General features: G+C 33.2%; 1 protein-coding gene across 8 annotated transcripts in view; it reads left to right on the forward strand.

Annotated features, from left to right (window-relative positions):
- Nucleotides 1–12610, forward strand: part of LOC106877504 (flotillin-1) — an 89992-nt gene extending 77382 nt beyond the window's left edge. For 3 of the 8 annotated variants that reach the window (XM_052967216.2, XM_089351873.1, XM_052967227.2), the window contains 7 exons: nucleotides 2149–2301; nucleotides 3455–3636; nucleotides 4940–4985; nucleotides 7608–7745; nucleotides 9291–9458; nucleotides 10231–10313; nucleotides 11923–12610. In XM_052967216.2, the coding sequence (XP_052823176.1) occupies nucleotides 2149–2301; nucleotides 3455–3636; nucleotides 4940–4985; nucleotides 7608–7745; nucleotides 9291–9458; nucleotides 10231–10275 (732 nt within the window). In that variant the 3' untranslated portion in view covers nucleotides 10276–10313; nucleotides 11923–12610. The remainder of the gene's footprint in view (nucleotides 1–2148; nucleotides 2302–3454; nucleotides 3637–4939; nucleotides 4986–7607; nucleotides 7746–9290; nucleotides 9459–10230; nucleotides 10314–11922) is intronic. The other 5 variants (XM_052967223.2, XM_089351879.1, XM_089351891.1 and 2 more) reach the window with 2 other exon arrangements.
- The last annotated feature ends 5011 nt before the right edge of the window (nucleotides 12611–17621 follow it).

Consider the following 17621-nt stretch of genomic DNA (forward strand, 5'->3'; position numbering starts at 1 on the left):
ATCGTGCAGTTACTGTTAATACTTCATTTAGAGAATTAACATTATATATATATAAATATATATATATAAATATATATATATATAAATATATATGTGTTTTTTCGGTTTCAATTTCTTACAAAATCAGTCCTAAATTTATAGCAATCAAAAGAAGATTAAGTCTATTTTCATAGACTTAAGATTTTTTAAGGTGGTGGGCCTGGTATTTTTTTGTTGTGAGACAGTCAATCTGCTAGTTATATGCATTCTGTATTGCCTTTGTAAGATCAGCCACCTACAACTCATCTTTTACCTTTTATTTTTTTTACTTTTGTTGTTGTCATTGCTGCTATTGTTTACCCCCAGGCCAACCTATTCGACCACACTTCCACCATGACTACCCTGTTTTTCTTCATAGTGCATCGAGAACTACTTCAGCACTCAAGTGTATGGTTAAAAAACAATGGTGGAATGTGAATGTATGAAATGAGCTACAATGATGGAATGATCTAAAATGAGTCTAATTGGGGCCAAGAAAGGAACTTCTATGTAGTCTACTGACTCATTTTGGCTCAGATTCCTTAAACTTCCTGTCATCATCAAATTTAATTTCTAATTTCTCAATTTAGGACATAAAATTTGTTGTAAATGATGAAATGGTCTTAAATTAAAATGCTAATTGAATCATTCTTATTTATTGGCATTAGGAAGGGCATCCAGCCATAGAAACCATGTCAAATCTGACTGGAACTTGGTGCAGCTCTCCAGCTTACCAATTCCAGTCAAACCATCTAAGCCATGCCACTATGGAAAGATGCCAGATGATGATAATTTAAATAACTCCTTGACATCAGTCTATTCAGAGCTGGCTGCAGATCTTCAGTAAACCCTACAGAAAAATGATTGCTTTTAAGTGCCTTGTTAAAGCTACATTTAAAACTGGCTGCTGTGTAACATATGGATGTAGTGTCTCCTGTTTTGATTGTTTGTGATGTAGAAGTTCAGAATAATAGTGTAACTGATATTAAACAATATTTTAACCATTGTTTATTTTGAAGTGATTAATTTTAAATGAAAGGGCCTTCCTGCTATCTTGGATTATAAGCAATTACATTCTCCATCAAATGAAATATTGCCACGTAATAACCCTAGTGTTGGTGGCAGTTATTCTTTGGCTGCCAGATCTACCCTGATACTCAGCTACCTATCACCAAAGATATTCCAGTTGTGATCATTACATAGGGCAACGAATCCTTGAATTGGTAGAGCATCAGTAAAATAACATGGTATGAATACCACATGTTATTTTTCTGATGCTCTTATATTTTTTGAGTTCAAATCCAACCCAAGTCAGCTTTTCCAAAGTTGATAAAATAAGTTACAGTCAAGTTCTCAAAGTGGAGGTCAATATAATTAACTAAACCAGTGATTCCATAACTTATTTTGTTGAGGGACATTTATCTAATTTTCCAAAATCTTGTAACTAGTACCTCTGTACATATTTTACAAACAACTCCTCGCTTTGCTAATTATGAATAAGACTTTAAATGAAACAAAATTGTTTTAGGGAATTTATTCACATAAACCAGAGTTCACATTTTTATATACATATTATAAGGTATACACATTGTACTTTTAATCTGATGTTGTTTCAATACAGTAAATGTATTGTATACTGATTTCTATATAAAAGAAAAAGTTCCAACTTAGCTTACTATAGCTGAAACACCAATGTCTAACAGCTCACTAATGTCATTCTGAGTAAGGTAATTTTTTTAAAACAATCTCTAAAGGAGAAATTTCTCTGAGACAAAATCCTCCCTCTAGCACTGTTCCACATTTATGTATACATTAGGATATACACATCATTATAATAATCTATTTTGAAAATGATGAATCTTTTTTTTTTTAATAAAAAGACATGATGTTATCTCAAGAAACCCCAAAATTGTTTGATGGAATCTCCTTTGGGAATCACACTATATTAAACCCTTGAAGGTGGTGTCCCAGCAGTCATAATCCAGTGACTGAAACTCTCTTTCCTTTGACTATATTATCCAGTATACACTTAATCTTTCCCCACTATCCGTAATTTATAAAAAAAATTTTTAATATTTTTGCTCTACTTCAACACATTCCATAATTATTTTTCAATGAATGTTTTTACAGGAAGCCAAAGCTGATGAACAAAAGATGGCTGCTCGTTATGCCAATGATATTGAAATTTCCAAAGCTCAGAGAGATTTTGAATTGAAGAAAGCCGCTTATGATCAAGAAGTAAACTCTAAGAAAGCTATGTCCGATATGGCTTACGATCTTCAAGTAAGTTTCTTTTTCCCATTCAATGTTATGGTTTGTTGCTCATCAGATATTTCTGAGTTATGCTAGTTTAAATTTACATAGGTATCTCACAGTTGTTATTGAAAACAATAGTAAGAAAATCTTTTGACTAAGAACAAACAATTCTATTTCATAATGACTTGTAAGAAAAATTTTTTCATGAAATCCAATCACATGATCTATGAAAGACTTCTATTTAGTCATGTACTGAGGTACTAAATTAGTCTCAGGATCAATTATGAACTAAGTAAAGAGCTTTTCATGACAAGTAAGTGATTATGCAAAGCTCTACTTTCAGCTATTGTCTCTTCACATCCATCTTTGAGGAAATAATCTTAAGAAATCGGGTCTGAATGAATATGGAAATTTGTTACAGATAACATAAAAGAATTTCAGACTAAAGAAAAGAGGGTTGGAACTTGTACAAGATAGGTAGACTGAAAACATGAAGCTAATCATAGTCAAAATAACCCACGCCAGCATGGAAAACAGACATTAAGTGATGATAATGTGTCATCATTATTATCATTTTACATTGGTTTTTCCATGTATATATGGGTTGAATGTGTTTTTTTTTTCCAACAGTCTCACCACTTGTTACAGTCTGTCATATCTCTCATGGTGTTCATCCAACCTTATTGTAAGAGACACTTGCCTAAAATGTCACATTGGAATTGAATCTGGTATCCCCATGATTGTGAAGCAAACAGCTTAACCCAATTTGGTCAGGGTTGCATCCACATATGTGGATGTGTGTGTGTACTCATTAAATGATGAAGCTGCAAAGAATTAAGAACTAAAGATCGTGTACTAAAGATTTATATTTCGGTATTATGTACAGTATAATGGCTGTAAGAGTAAGGTTTTCAGTTAATGACTAAATGGTTGTGGCTTTGAAAACATAATTAAATGTATTGTGTTGTGTACCTAGGTAGGTGCTTCAGTCTGTAGTCAACCTGACTGATAGTTTCCAGTCCTAATTTTGGAATTATACTGTTAACAGTTAAAATTTCATCTAACTGTAAAATCAGTTACTCCAACAAACAAAGAAACAAAGATTACTGTACATAGTGTATGTTAGCATGAATTGAGTGGATTGAATGTTGAAGTGAAACTCTGTTATATTTCATTGTAGGCTGCTAAGACTAAACAAAAAATCAAAGAAGAAGACATGCAAGTTGTAGTGGTTGAAAGGACTCAACAAATTGCTGTTCAAGAGCAGGAAATTATTCGCCGAGAACGAGAACTTGACAGTCAAGTCCGAAAACCTGCTGAAGCTGAGAAATATAGGTTGGAGAAGATAGCAGAAGCTAATAGGTGAGAAAACTATAACAAATGTATAGTTCACATGGTAAACTTTAAACTAAACAGCCTGATGAGAAATTAATATTTCACATATGGTAAAATAGGTTGTTTTAACATGATCAACATAGCTTGGTAAGCAGCATAACTTGGCAGAGATGGTAAGTTCCTGACAAAGCCAAGATTTCAATCCTGTGCTCAATTTTTTGGTCTTAGCTATTTTACTTAATTCTGCTGATGGCCTTTTGGGTGACATGGAACACTGCAACTTCCACTTATTTCAGCTTAAAACTAGGAGGGCTAATCGCTCATTAACAGATAGCTCTGTTCATGGTGACTAGGTAATTGACTCTATCAGTAGTATCCATCAATGTTTAATTATCTGTATTGACTTGAGCAGAAGAGAAATGGAGGCTTACAGTATTCACCTTAAGCTAGAGCCTCACAGCAGTTATTTCTCTCTGCCTCTGACATTAAATAAACCTGCAATAAGCTGCTGTTTCCCACCAGATGTCTGTCCCTGAACTGCTTAGTACTGTCAAAGATAAGGTAAGCTTCACCACTTTTTAGCCTACTCTCAGAAAAAGACAATGTGCACAGTATGCTGTAAACAATATGTATATAAGCTCAACTTAAACCTCAAAACAACCTTTACTGAAAGACTTGGTATGTTTATGGACACAACAAAGATGTCTGTATGTTGCGAGGTGTGATATGTAATTAAAATTATGTTGCTATTTATCAAAGCCTCATCATTTTCTATGTTACTGAATGTTTGCAATAAAGTACTTGAGCATTGCAAGTTCAAGTTTCTTCATATTCTCTCTTTAGATCCAGTTCCAGCCACAAATAGACATATGATTGTAAATGAGTGTTATCATCATACAAGTAAGGTTGTTAATTTCCAGTCTTTTGTGAAAAACATGACTAGCTATGAGGAAATATCACCTTTCTTGGAAACAGGTTAGGGTTGGCAACAGGAAGGGCATCTAACTATAGAAAATCTGCCTTAATGAATTCCATTTGATCCATGCATGCATGGAAAAGAGGATGCTAAATGATGATGACATCTTGTTTGAGCACATGATACTTTATAAAAAGTCTGTTCATTATGATGATACTGTGACAAAATGTGACTTAATTTAATTACATTAAACCTTACAGCATGTGGCATTTCTTGTGTATCCAAATATATTTGGTCTCTCAGTCTTTCTTCTGTTCAAAGTAGTGTGCAGTTCTGTGAACAAACTGAAGGCATATACATGTGGAGTGAATTGCTAAAAGGTTAAAGATTAATTAAATATATTTTGTTTCTTAGAAACCGGATTATTCTTGAAGCTGAAGCTAATGCTGCTGCTAAGAAGGTTGGTACCAGTTCTCTATCAAAATAGTTTGTGTTTGTGTGTGTACTTTTGAGAGAGACTGTGTGTGTGTGCATGCATGTTCCTTGATGCATACATCTTTTTGGGGGGAATGCATCCATCTTTAGAGTGCTTGTATGCTCCATATGGCTGATTTACTGTATATTCAAAGGTCTTCATCATTATAAACTGTGCCACTTTTCTTCTAATTCATTTAAATCTTTATTCATTGTTTGAATTAAATTTGTTCATATTTAATTATATATATATATATATATATGTCAGTAAATAGTGGGGTTGTGTTAACCGCACGTGGAGAAATAATAGGAAAATGAAGAATAAGGCAGAATGCTAAATTGGAAGCATGTTTTAATAAAGATTTCTAACTGGCTTTCATTGCGAAGCAAATTTTCAAGAGGGAGAATGAAAATGTTTTTTACAAAGAAGTACAAAATGAAGAAAATAATATATAAAAAAAAATTTATATAAAAAAATAACTATACCAATACATTATATTGTCGTTGAGCTTTTGAAGTTCAATGGTAGTTCATGTATATAATGGTTGGAAAAATAAGGATGCATGAGAATTGAGAGTTGTGTTAGGTTTAAAAAAAGGGTTAAAAGTTTGTGTTAAGCAGGAAGTGTTGTGTCAAAACAGGAAGTGTGTGTAAGGGGAGACAAAATGTTTTTAGTTGGAGTTATGAACTCTTTTTCAACAGGAAGTTCCTGTTGAAAAAGAGTTCATAACTCCAACTAAAAAGATTTGTCTCCCCTTACACACACTTCCTGTTTTGACACCACACTTCCTGCTTAACACAAACTTTTAACCCTTTTTTTAAACCTAACACAACTCTCAATTCTCATGCATCCTTATTTTTCCAACCATTATATACATGAACTACCATTGAAATTCAAAAGCTCAAAGACAATATAGTGTATTGGTATAGTTATTTTTTTTTATATATTATTTTCTTCATTTTGTACTTTGTAAAAAAACATTTTCATTCTCCTTCTTGAAAATTTGCTTCGCAATGAAATCCGGTTAGAAATCTTTATTAAAACATGCTTCCAATTTGAAATCTTTATTAAAACATGCTTCCAATTTAGCATTCTGCCTTATTCTTCATTTTCCTATATATATATATATATATATATATATATAGTCCTACTTATGCATGCATAGAAGACAGATGTTAAACAATGATGATGATGATGATATATATATATATATATATATATAAACACACACATACACAGAGAGTGTCCTAAAATTAAGGCAACCAACTTTTTTCAATTTTGCCAAAGCAAAATATTGTTATTTCGGATCTGAGCATTGCAGTGATAACGGAAACACAATTATGACCCTGCCATATTTATTCTATATGACCACCGCTGTTTCAAATCTCAGCCTCAAGTCTAGGTGAGAATGCTTAACATGCAGCTGTTCTTGTGGAATCAAAGCCCATTCCTGGCTCAGTTTTGCCTTCAGAGCATCGAGCGAAACGTGATGTTCTCGAGACCCTCGTCTCCAGAATGGACCAAACTGAAAAATCCAACTGGTTGAAATCAAAGCTTCTTGAGGGCTATACATCCTTGCCTATGAATAACAGAATTTTTTTCCTGAATCCAGTGTTGTGTCTGCTTGGAGTTGTGGGATGGTGCCAAGTCCTGTTGGAGACTCCAAGGTGCACCTTGAAAGTGCTCATTCACCCATGGAAGCAGTTCAGTTTCCAGAATGTTACTAATGTATTGCTGAGTGTTAATTTTAATACCCAAGGGCACAAAAACGGGGGCAGACCTTCCAGTGACTGTCACAGCCACCCAAACCGTAACTGACTGTGGATTTTAACGTTGATTTATGAGTCTACCCTTGACTTGAGCCAAATACGCTCCAAAGTCGGTCATTTCTGGTGGTTTACTGTCTGTTCGATGTCAGATTTCTTTTCATCAGTGAACACCAGTTTGGGCAGCATTCCTTCAACAATCTGACACAGGATAAGATGGCTTCTCTCCAGTCTCCTGGCTTTATAATCTTGTGTGAACTCATGACAGTAGATCATCTTGTAGGACCGGGTCCTGGGATCCTCCTTTAGCACTCAATACATCGATGTTCAGCTTATTTTTACTATGTCTTTTCTCGGTTACTTTTGATAGACTGAGGGGTTCACACACTTCTTTTTTGTCCAGGTCAACCAGCAATGAAATTTCTTGACAATATTCCAGACAGTTGTTCAGTTAATTTTAAACTTTCTTGCTATAGCTGTATTACTTTTACCTCCTTTGTGGAGGGTTATGATTGTTTTTCGGTCTATATCCATTATCTCATTTATAAATCTGGAATTTATTTAGTCAGAAACAAAAAGAAGACACACTAAGCTTTTATAATGATGTATGATTTTCATATCTTATCACATTTATTGATAGTTGTTAAAGCCCGAAACTTTGGTTGCCTTAATGTCAGGACGACCTGTATGTATGTATGTGTACATATATATATATATATATATATATATATATATATATATATATATATACACACACACACACACACACACACACACACACACACACACACACACACACACACACATATATATACACATTTATAAAATGTTATTTTCTCAGATGAAAGGCGAAGCTGAAGCTTATGCTATTCAAGTGAAGGCAAAGGCCGATGCTGAACAAATGAAACACAAAGCTATTGCTTGGCAGTCATATGAGGACGCTGCTAAAACCGATATGATCCTGGAAGCTCTTCCAAAGGTAAGCCACTCTCAGAACTATACTTGATGTTTAACGATGTTACTACATCATTTTAATTTATTTGTGTACGATAATTGCTTATTTAACACTACCTTGTTTAGTACTTAGGCATCTTTTGTGTGTTTGTTTTCTGTTTCTTTACTGATATTTTTTGTAGAATAATGTCACATTATTATTATAATTCTATACTAAAATATGATTTGCACTTGTACATACTCTCACTAACACTCAATTTGTTCACACAATTTCTTACCATCATGAATGGCAAACAGCCTGCAACTTCAAGTACTAAATGTTCATCATGTGTACAAATGAAGAACATCACACTGAGTGTAAAATTTCAAGTACCCAAGTAATTGGAAGCTGGCCATTGTCTCCGTATTTGGTGAAGTTTTAAACTAGGTCATATCAATGATTAGAACAATCATGAAAATGCTGACAAGATAACTTCTGCCACAACATCCTCATTGTTATTTGCAAAAAAGTGTGACTCATTCAAGCTGTAAATCCTTTTAAAAGTAAGATATGGTTGCTACGAACAAAGAAATGCAACACAACATGCCATTAATCCAATAATGAAGTTTCAGAAATAACATACTAGTTTGCTGAGGACTTTGCCTGGAAGCTTTGCAGAGAGGCAGACAAAAGTAATTTAGACAAAATATCCTGATTGAGTGGATTTATTTCTGAGAGAATATACAAAAACATGCAGGATGGCTTTAAATGTATTTTTCAAAAAAGTAAAAGTGTCAGCCTGGACCTTTCATCTCAGATGTTGCCACTTTTGTTGAATTTCTCAGTGCAGATTTTCAACTGAATTATTGGTCAGTAGGCCTGTGTATTCCTAATTGAAACTGATTAGTCTAACCTGTATCAGAATGTTATAACAACACCAGATCTTAATTAACCTTGTTTAATTTAACATTAGATTACAGTGTGTGGGGTTATCTAAAGTTATTAAGCGTTTAGATGGTGTGACAATGAGCCTCTAAACTTTTCCAAGTATTACTGTAATATATACTTATAAATAATGCTACAAGCATGTCCACTGTATGGTTAAGAAGTTTGCTTCGTTCATGTTTCCAGTTTCTGTTGCTTTGTAAGACATTTTGGCAAGTATCTTGTACTTTCTAGAATAGCCTTGAAATTTGGTAAATGGAAACCCTGCAAAACTCTGCAGAAACCCATCAAATAAACTGTACATGCCCTTGTGTCAGGAAATTAATCTATCACTCGGTTTAACAACATGTAACTCTTAGGTGACTTTAGTGAAGTTAACAATGTTGCAAACATTTGGATCCGATCTCTGGTCTGAAAATAACTTGATGTCTTGATACACTGCTTCCAACTGTACTAAACCAGTTTTGGAAGCCCTGCATAAAGTTAGAGATGTTGCTTTTCTGTTCCTGCTAGGCTAGCATCCAGTGTAATATTTTTTATAATAAACTTAACTCTACTTTTAGTATTGAATCTCCTCATCAGCACCTTAAATTATCAAATTATGAATTTCTAAAGCAAAATGTATTTTTCTGTCTTCCACTACAGATTGCTGCAGAAATTGCGGCACCATTGGCTCAGTGCCGTAAGGTAACCATGGTTTCTACAGGAAAGAGCGAAATCGGTGCAGCTAAACTGACTAACGAAGTCCTCCAAATCATGGAGAAACTGCCACATGTTATTGAGGGATTGACAGGTGTAAATCTCATCAGTCAGGTAAGTTTTGATATTAGAAAATAAAATGATTTATTCTAATAAGGATGAAATGACAGCTTTTCTTTTTTGAATTTATTGTTCCTTAGACCACCATATTCTATCTTGCACTACACCTGACTTTCTCTCGCTCTTTGTTTCTCTCTCCGTCTCCCGCCCCCACCTGTAGCTTGCCCGAACATGTTATCTCTTGTTTTTCCCACATCAACTGCATCATCATTACTGTCCTGTTATTGCTCCCTTCTTGCATACCGGTATCTCCTTAATTCAAGCACCATTGACAATTCCTACCCACCCACCCACCCACCCACCTCATCCACCCTTCAACCCTACTCAATCCTTACAGACGTTGCCTACCTCCCCTCTCCCATCTCCCCTGTCTCTCCCCTTTCACTCACTTCTACTTGCCTTGTACCTTGAGGTGCCACCCAGACATCTTACCATCACTATTTGTCTTCACAGCTACTACTGATTCATTTCTCTCTCCTAAATGTAAGTAGCCATGTAGCTCCCCTACTCCCCTACCCATTTCTGTCATACCTTAACCTACTAGCATAGAGACTCTTGTAGGCTTGCAAGTTTCAGGGCGATCTCTCTAGTGGTTGATATTAGGAAGGGCATCCAGCCTTAGAAACCATGGCATAGCAGACAGTACAATGCAGTCCCTGGACCCATCAGATCTTATCAAACCATCCAACCCATGCTAGCATGGACATTAAATGATGACAATGATTAAATTTTTTTTTTGTTTTGTTATTCTAATTTCCTTTCACAGCTGCTCAAGAATGAAAATCCATCTAAGAAGTTTACTTTGCAATAAAGTAGTTCCAAGATTGGTCCCCCTTCATGGTACTTTTGGCAAGTGTTTTTTAGCTTAAACTCAGTTCTTCCTAACCCTTGACTGAAATAGAGTAATTGGAAACTGCAGAAGATCATCAACTGAACCATATCTATTCCTGGATGGCTGACCTCCGCTGCCTACTTTAACAGCACTGCCACCTGGTCTTTGAGGTCCTTTAAGTGGATTGCGTCTTGTCTGCTGCAAGCATTCAGACCAGATTTTGTCTCTGGCAATAACCCAATATCTTCCTCTATTACAAGTTTAGGAGCCCTGCAAAAAGTTTGAGACTGCCTCTCGCTCTCTCTCTCTCTTTCTATAGCTAAACCATAAAATGTAATAGGGAAACAAATTATAGAAAAGACCTTTTCCTCCCACCTAGCTTACTTATCTCCAATGTGTTGGGGTTTTTTTCTGTGAATGAGAACACACAGTTCATTATGAAGAAAAGCTAGTCTATCTCAGAAAGTGTTGAATTCAGCTCTACTCCTCTCAAGATATAACTTGTCAATATTCCTACTCTATAGACTGGGTTATTTTGAGCAAAGTGTTATGTCTTTATGAGCATAATGTAAGGCTAGAAAAGGAGACAAAGTGCCTATCTCTTTGTTGGACTGTCCAGTATTGTATCTATTTGGTGATAGTAGTGTTTAGCCTAGGTCAGCTGTGACCAAGTGTTCCAGCCAATACCATCCTGTCTTTCAGACATAATGTATTTAGAATATCATTATCCTGTGTTCTCTAGTTGGAAATGGTAGGATGTGATATGAGGAAGATTTGGCTGCTATCTGTAGTAGGTTAAACAACCACTTAGCAGCTCTCTTACTGGCTTGCCTCTTTTGTCTGAATAGGTAACATCATTGAGACTGAACTGAAACGCACATGATAGTGATTGTTTTAAAGTTTAATTCCCAGCTTATACCAGAATGGATAGGTTCCCCTCTTGTCATAACTGGCACATTATGTTGAATCCAAAAATTGTGTCTGACATAGTCTGCAGTATAGTTATGGTGTATTTTTCCAGTTAACATGTGCTTTTTTCCTGCATGTTGTGAAGAATAATTTAATGTTAATGTCAGGAAAGGCATCTGGTTCTAAAACAGTGCTCCAAAAAAGTTTTGTCCAACCCATGCCGGCATGGAAAAACTGACATAACCATGATGGTGATTAGTCAGCTTAGAAATAAGACTGGTTGTATGAGGGTTTTTTTGTTTTGTTTTGTTTTGTTTTGTTGGGGGAGTTTTTTTGTTCTTTTTATATTGGCTTAAAATTTTGGGTCCTTCTCTTTATTTTACACAACAAAGTTTTAGATCAAGCACTTTCTATTTCTTGTACTAACAACATAAATATTATGTATCAATCTTATGTGTATATGTCTCAAATCTTGTGTGTGTGTGCGTGCGTGCATGCCAGTGTACCAATCTTCTGTGTCTATGTTTCATGCTCTTCTTTATGTATATGCTTGTCAATCTTTTGTGTGTATTTGTTAGTGTTTTCTCTATGTGTGTGTGTGTGTGTCAGTCTTTTTGCATTCATGTGTGTCAATCTTAATGTACATACATGTCAGTGTATCTATGTAGTGTATATGTCTGAACAAATATTTATGAATATCATCTTTATATTTTTCAGACAATGGCATCCTCACGTGCTATGGTGTAAACAGATAATGGTTTGGAGTTTTTGTGGTGCTTACCATGACAGCTCATTATGAAAAGTATCAGTTACTCTGGAAAAGTTCATCAAATTTCTTTTTCATTAATACTCAGAGAATCAGTGAACGCTGATCCTCCTCTGCCCTTTTTTTTTTTTTTATCATTTAGCCAGCTATTTCAAGTTATTTGATATCTGTAATTTGTTTTATTGGCTTTCTAAATATCTTTATATGAATTCATAAGCAAATCTAACTTTGCCTTCATTATAAAAATATTGTGATGAGCAAATGGTGTAGCTGTAAGTCCTCGGGTAAATGGGGATCATGTGTCGCCCAGCTTTCAGTTGCTGATTGAGAATGAAACAAATCTTTACTGATTCTGCTTATGTTTGTGGGAAAAGTATGGACATCACAGCATCCCATTTTCCTATCTCCCTTAAAACTGATTTCGTACTTAAGAAATTATTATTATTATCATTGTCATCATCTCATAATCACTGTATCTATTCAGTATTCTGTTATATTTTCTTTTAAACACCATAATTACAAATTATTTTATTCTCCAAAAGTTTATTCCATTTTAGAAAAGATTTCTTCAAATACATTTTTGAACATCCTAATTTTTTTGTTTTTCTTTTCAATAAAATGAGTATCATATTTTGCAAATCATCATTATTATTATTATTATAATTATGTTTTGGTAAATAAATTTATCACTATATTTTTTTCCCTAAGATCCTTGCCAGAGAGTAAAGAGAATTTCTATAAAATTTATTGCATTAGTGTTTAAAGAAAGGATTGCCACTTACATTTTATTTAAACATCATTGTCATTATTATTACTGTCAAACATAGATACCAGCCAAGTACTATTGCTTTTGTTTGAAACACACACAATTGTTGTCACAATAGTATGGCCATTGACCAGGAATACTAAGTAATCTTTACATAAAGTGGGGTCACTTAGAAAATATAACTTACATCACATCAACCAGCCAATACCTATGGAAAATGGTACAACTTCAGCTAGTGAGAATGGCAGTCTCTGTGATGGACCATTCAGACAGTTTTTGTTTCCTGATTCCACAACCCACTATTCTCATTGGCAAAGATCAACTTGTTTCTCCTATTTCCAGTTAAGTCAATTAGCCAAATAACAGCATCTTTCCTAAAATATCACAAACAAAAGTAAAATAGTTTTTGGCTGTATAGATTATATATATATATATATATATATATATATATACACACATCTTCAATCTTGTGTTGTCATGATATCACTAAAACTGAAAATATATTGGTTAATTTACATAATTAAACGTTTCCATTTTTATTTTATTCCAAGAATTTCGTAATATCCTATTTAATATAAGCAATCTGATGGAATTCTTGATAACTTAACCTTTGCCTCTTTGGAAAATATTTTCCTTATCTTTTAAATATTTCTAATATTATTTTCTAAAGAAAAAAACAAACTAAAAACTCTTAAATGTTACAGATGCTGATGATCCATTTGCTCTTTCAAGTATTTAGATAAGCTTTTTGTTTTCCTGTATTTTCTTTTATTTAGTCAAACATAATAACAGTAAAACAATCTATGTAGTATATATATGTATATATATATATATATTTATATATATTGGTTAGTTTTCATTCTTACTTTCACTAGTTTAATATTCTAAGGTTTTATGGGAGGGAATGTCCTTTTTTTTTTTTTTAATTAATTCTGCTTAAGAATAAAACGAATTCATCAAATTCTTTTTCTGTAGCTCTGTCAATATATCTTGTTGGCGGTAGCACTTGTTATTTATACAATAGTTGATGATTCTAAGAGCTTATCAATTGACTAATATTTCATTTGGGATAAAAATAATAATTTTGTTTTTATGAATTTGCTTCATCTCTTAAAACATCAGGCATAAATGACAATAACCATTATTTCAACTTGTTATGTAGTGTTTTATTAAATTTTTTGCAGAGTTTACACGAGTTATTCATTGTCTAATGAAATCTCTTCATTAATTATTATTATTAATAATAATAATATTATTATTATTATTGTATGAATCACTATTTTCATATACATTGTTAACTCAGCATAATTTTTCATCAGCTTTGAGTGTCTTAATTTGGAACTGTTTACCATCTTGGGTATGTCACTGTTTAACTACGAGAATGTTGAGCCTTCAACTAATTATAAACTTGTTTAAAATGCTTCAAGCCTATTCTATGCTTATGGCTACTAATTTCTCTCTGAATGGAAATTAAAAAAAACATGTTTATGTATCTAAAAATTCCAACTATTTAAAATATTTATGTAAAAGAAATATATAGCATTTTACTTCAATCTCAATTAAAAAAAAAAATAGATGATTTGCACAAAAAATTTCCCTGCAGCAATATTATGGACTATACGGAATATTAAAAGGAAAACTTTTTTTAACCATTTGATGTGGTATGCTTTTTGAGATTGTCCATAACTCTTTTTGTCTTTAAAAGTAGGTGTTCTTAGATAAATACTGTTATTTTTTTAAATTATTTGTGTTTAATGTCAAGTTTCCAATTAGCTACAAATAATGAATACAGAAATGTATTATGCCATTATTTTTTGTTATTGCATTTTGTTCCATGATGTAGATAATTTAAAATACCAACTCAACAATCTAGCGAAACAGCCCAATATTATATGGATATATATATTAAGTGCTGCCATGTTAGTTGTGAAGCTTAAGAGGCCATTGTTACAAACATAATGTTAGTTGATATCTTTGCAGTTGCTGACCTTCAACTGTTTCAGAATATTCTATAATTGTCACTGATTTGCTTCAGAATTTTCTTAATGCCAAAGATAAAATAAAGATTGGCCAATTAAAGTTGGTGTGTAGTGGGAGCTATATTATTCTTATTCTAATCAAAGCAAAACTTCTCTTAAGTTTTCTATGATTATAAAATAGTCATTTTTATTCCTTTATTAATAATTATTTATATTCACTGTTGATTTTTAAAAATTGATGCATAATTGGGTTCAATTATCAAGTTGAAGATAATAATTCATTTTAAATTGGACAGTAGAAATCAATAGGTCTCCTTCTGTTCAATTGTTTAGTTTCTCTTGACAGTTTTACCATCGAAGCTGAATTAACTTTTTTTTCAACTTGGATGGTTACTGCAGTCTCTAAAGTTTTTACAAAAGATTGTATATACTTTGCAGACTAAACTCAAGTGTGAAATTCTTATCTAACATATGAGAATTAATGTATGGCCTGAAATAATAACTGCTGAATCCTGTTGTTGCTATTTCACCATTAAATTCATTTGTATATATATATATATATATATATATATATATATATACTACTGAGTTGATAAATTCAACTGTTTGCCATACTTTAGTTCACCTACCAGTAAGATAATAGCATTTGAAGGTAATCAACTATTTAAGGTAACACAATATTTTTGAGAAATTTCAACTCAGTGCAAATTTATTTGAAAATTTCTTGTGCAGATACCCTTCAGTGCTATGTTTTATTGAAGCTGAATGAAATATGGGTTTAGTCTTCTGGTTGACAATGGAGTCAATGTATTGCTCAACAAAAATCAAAAGAACTCTCTGAGATTAGTTCAAATATAATATATATATATACATACACACAATTCTATAATAGTTTCAAAAGAAATAAGGTTTTATTGTATGCAAAAATGCACGTCTATAAGGTTAAGTATTTCTACAATCCCACCCAACTCCATGCTGTTGTATCTGTTTATGATCTTTCTTGTATTTTGCTCTTTGTAAAAAAAAAAAAAAAGCAAAAAATAAAAACTTTGTCTGGAAATAAATAAATTTTTTATTTTATTTTATTTTACTTTAAACTTCCTAGTCAAAAAAAAACACCCACCACCTTCGCTTGTCAAGATCATTTTCTCTTGATATAAGATAGGAAGGAATATAGTTTTACAAGATGCCCTTCTTACTACATCCAACCTTCCTATCAGGTAATTTCTTCAATGATGTAAAGGTATATAAAGACTGGTAACAATTTCTGATGTTACAAGGTTTTTTGGGGAGGGTTTATTTTTTCTGTAAACCACTATTTTAAAACTTCAAATCAGGGATAAATTTGTTTAATCAATATGGTATTTTTAGTCAGTTAGTTTTCTCTCTAGATTAGAAAACAAACTCGTACATCACAGCTATTTATCTATTCTCTGATTTTCATAGTGCTCTCACACTTTTATACAATCAATGTAGTAACACTGCTGGCTGGGTGGACAAAAATGTCAAAATAATGTAATGTGGGACATTCATTTTAGTTTTGAATTTTATACACATTCAGCTGAAGGGACAAAACTGTAATTTTAAATAGTATTTCTATTTTAAGTGCCTTTTTCATTATTGTTTATTCAAAAGTGCTGGAATAAAAGAAATGGCAGTATTGTACTAAATGCTACTGAGCTTGACATATCCTCTTAACTATGTATACAGATAAATATACTGATATTGATTCAGACAATTATACCTCTGCAATACAAATATGTGGCCTTTTTTATAGTTTATTCAGTGAACTTGCATTCAAAATTACCTAAACACTAAATATATATAATATATATATATAATACACACACAGTCATCTCAAAAGAAATAGACACCACCATTTTTGAAAGATACTTTGCTAGAAACAAAATATTTGATGCATTTTAAATACTTAATCGAGTATTTAGTAGACATTCCTTGTGCAGTTTTTGATGGTTTGATCCATTTTGGGCATCACATTGAATTCAGAAATTGTTTTCTGTAGTCTCTCTCCAAACAGCACGCATCCGGTTGAACAAATCTGCCTTCCATGTTGGTTTTTGTGGGAGGTTTTCCCACTATTCTGCTAAGTTGCCCCAAAAGTATTCAATGGGGTACATATCAGGAGACTGGCTTGGCCAAAGAGTTCTTTTGATTCTATTTTTTTCTCCTGACAGTTACTGCTCTTTTAAACTATGTGGCATGAAGTGCCATCTTCCATAAATAAAGTGTCATTTTTTTACCATCTGACCATTGAAGAAAATTGGGTAAAGTCCTTTGCAAAGGTTGGAAATGTATTTTACTGAGTTTATGTTGTCAATACACTCCACCACTTCTAAATGCTCCAGATTGCTCCCACACCATCACTGAAAAGCTGGTTTAAATCAGTTACAACTGTGAAATAAAGCAAACTCTTGATTAGGCAGTCTTTAGATCAATGCATATCCACTGTCAGAAAATAGTGCAAATCTTAATTCGTCCAGGAATGTGACAGTTTCCCTGAAACCTTTGGACCTCTCTACCATCTTATTTGCCCACTCCTTTAGTCTTTGAATTATTGCTGGTCAAAGAAGAGGTTTCCTTCTAGCTGTTCTGCCATAGTTATCAAATTGGTGGAGATACCTCAAAGAAGCACTCCCAATTCATTTGGAGTTGTTCTGCAATATCAGCTGCCTTACAATGGGTATTATTTCCAACAATCTGCTTGACAGCCTGGAAACACCTGTCAGAAGGCCCAGGTCAACCTGAACCAGGTTTCTTTCCTTTGCTGGTAAATTGTACAATCATTTTGTTAACTGTGCCAAAAGGAGTCCCAAGGTTTTATGCAATCATACACTGGCTAAATATACCCTCAGATTGACTCACAATACACTCTCTTTAAAAATCA

This window comes from Octopus bimaculoides, chromosome 1 (assembly GCF_046866305.1).
Source record: "Octopus bimaculoides isolate indiv1 chromosome 1, ASM4686630v1, whole genome shotgun sequence".
In the NCBI taxonomy this organism is placed as follows: domain Eukaryota; kingdom Metazoa; phylum Mollusca; class Cephalopoda; order Octopoda; family Octopodidae; genus Octopus; species Octopus bimaculoides.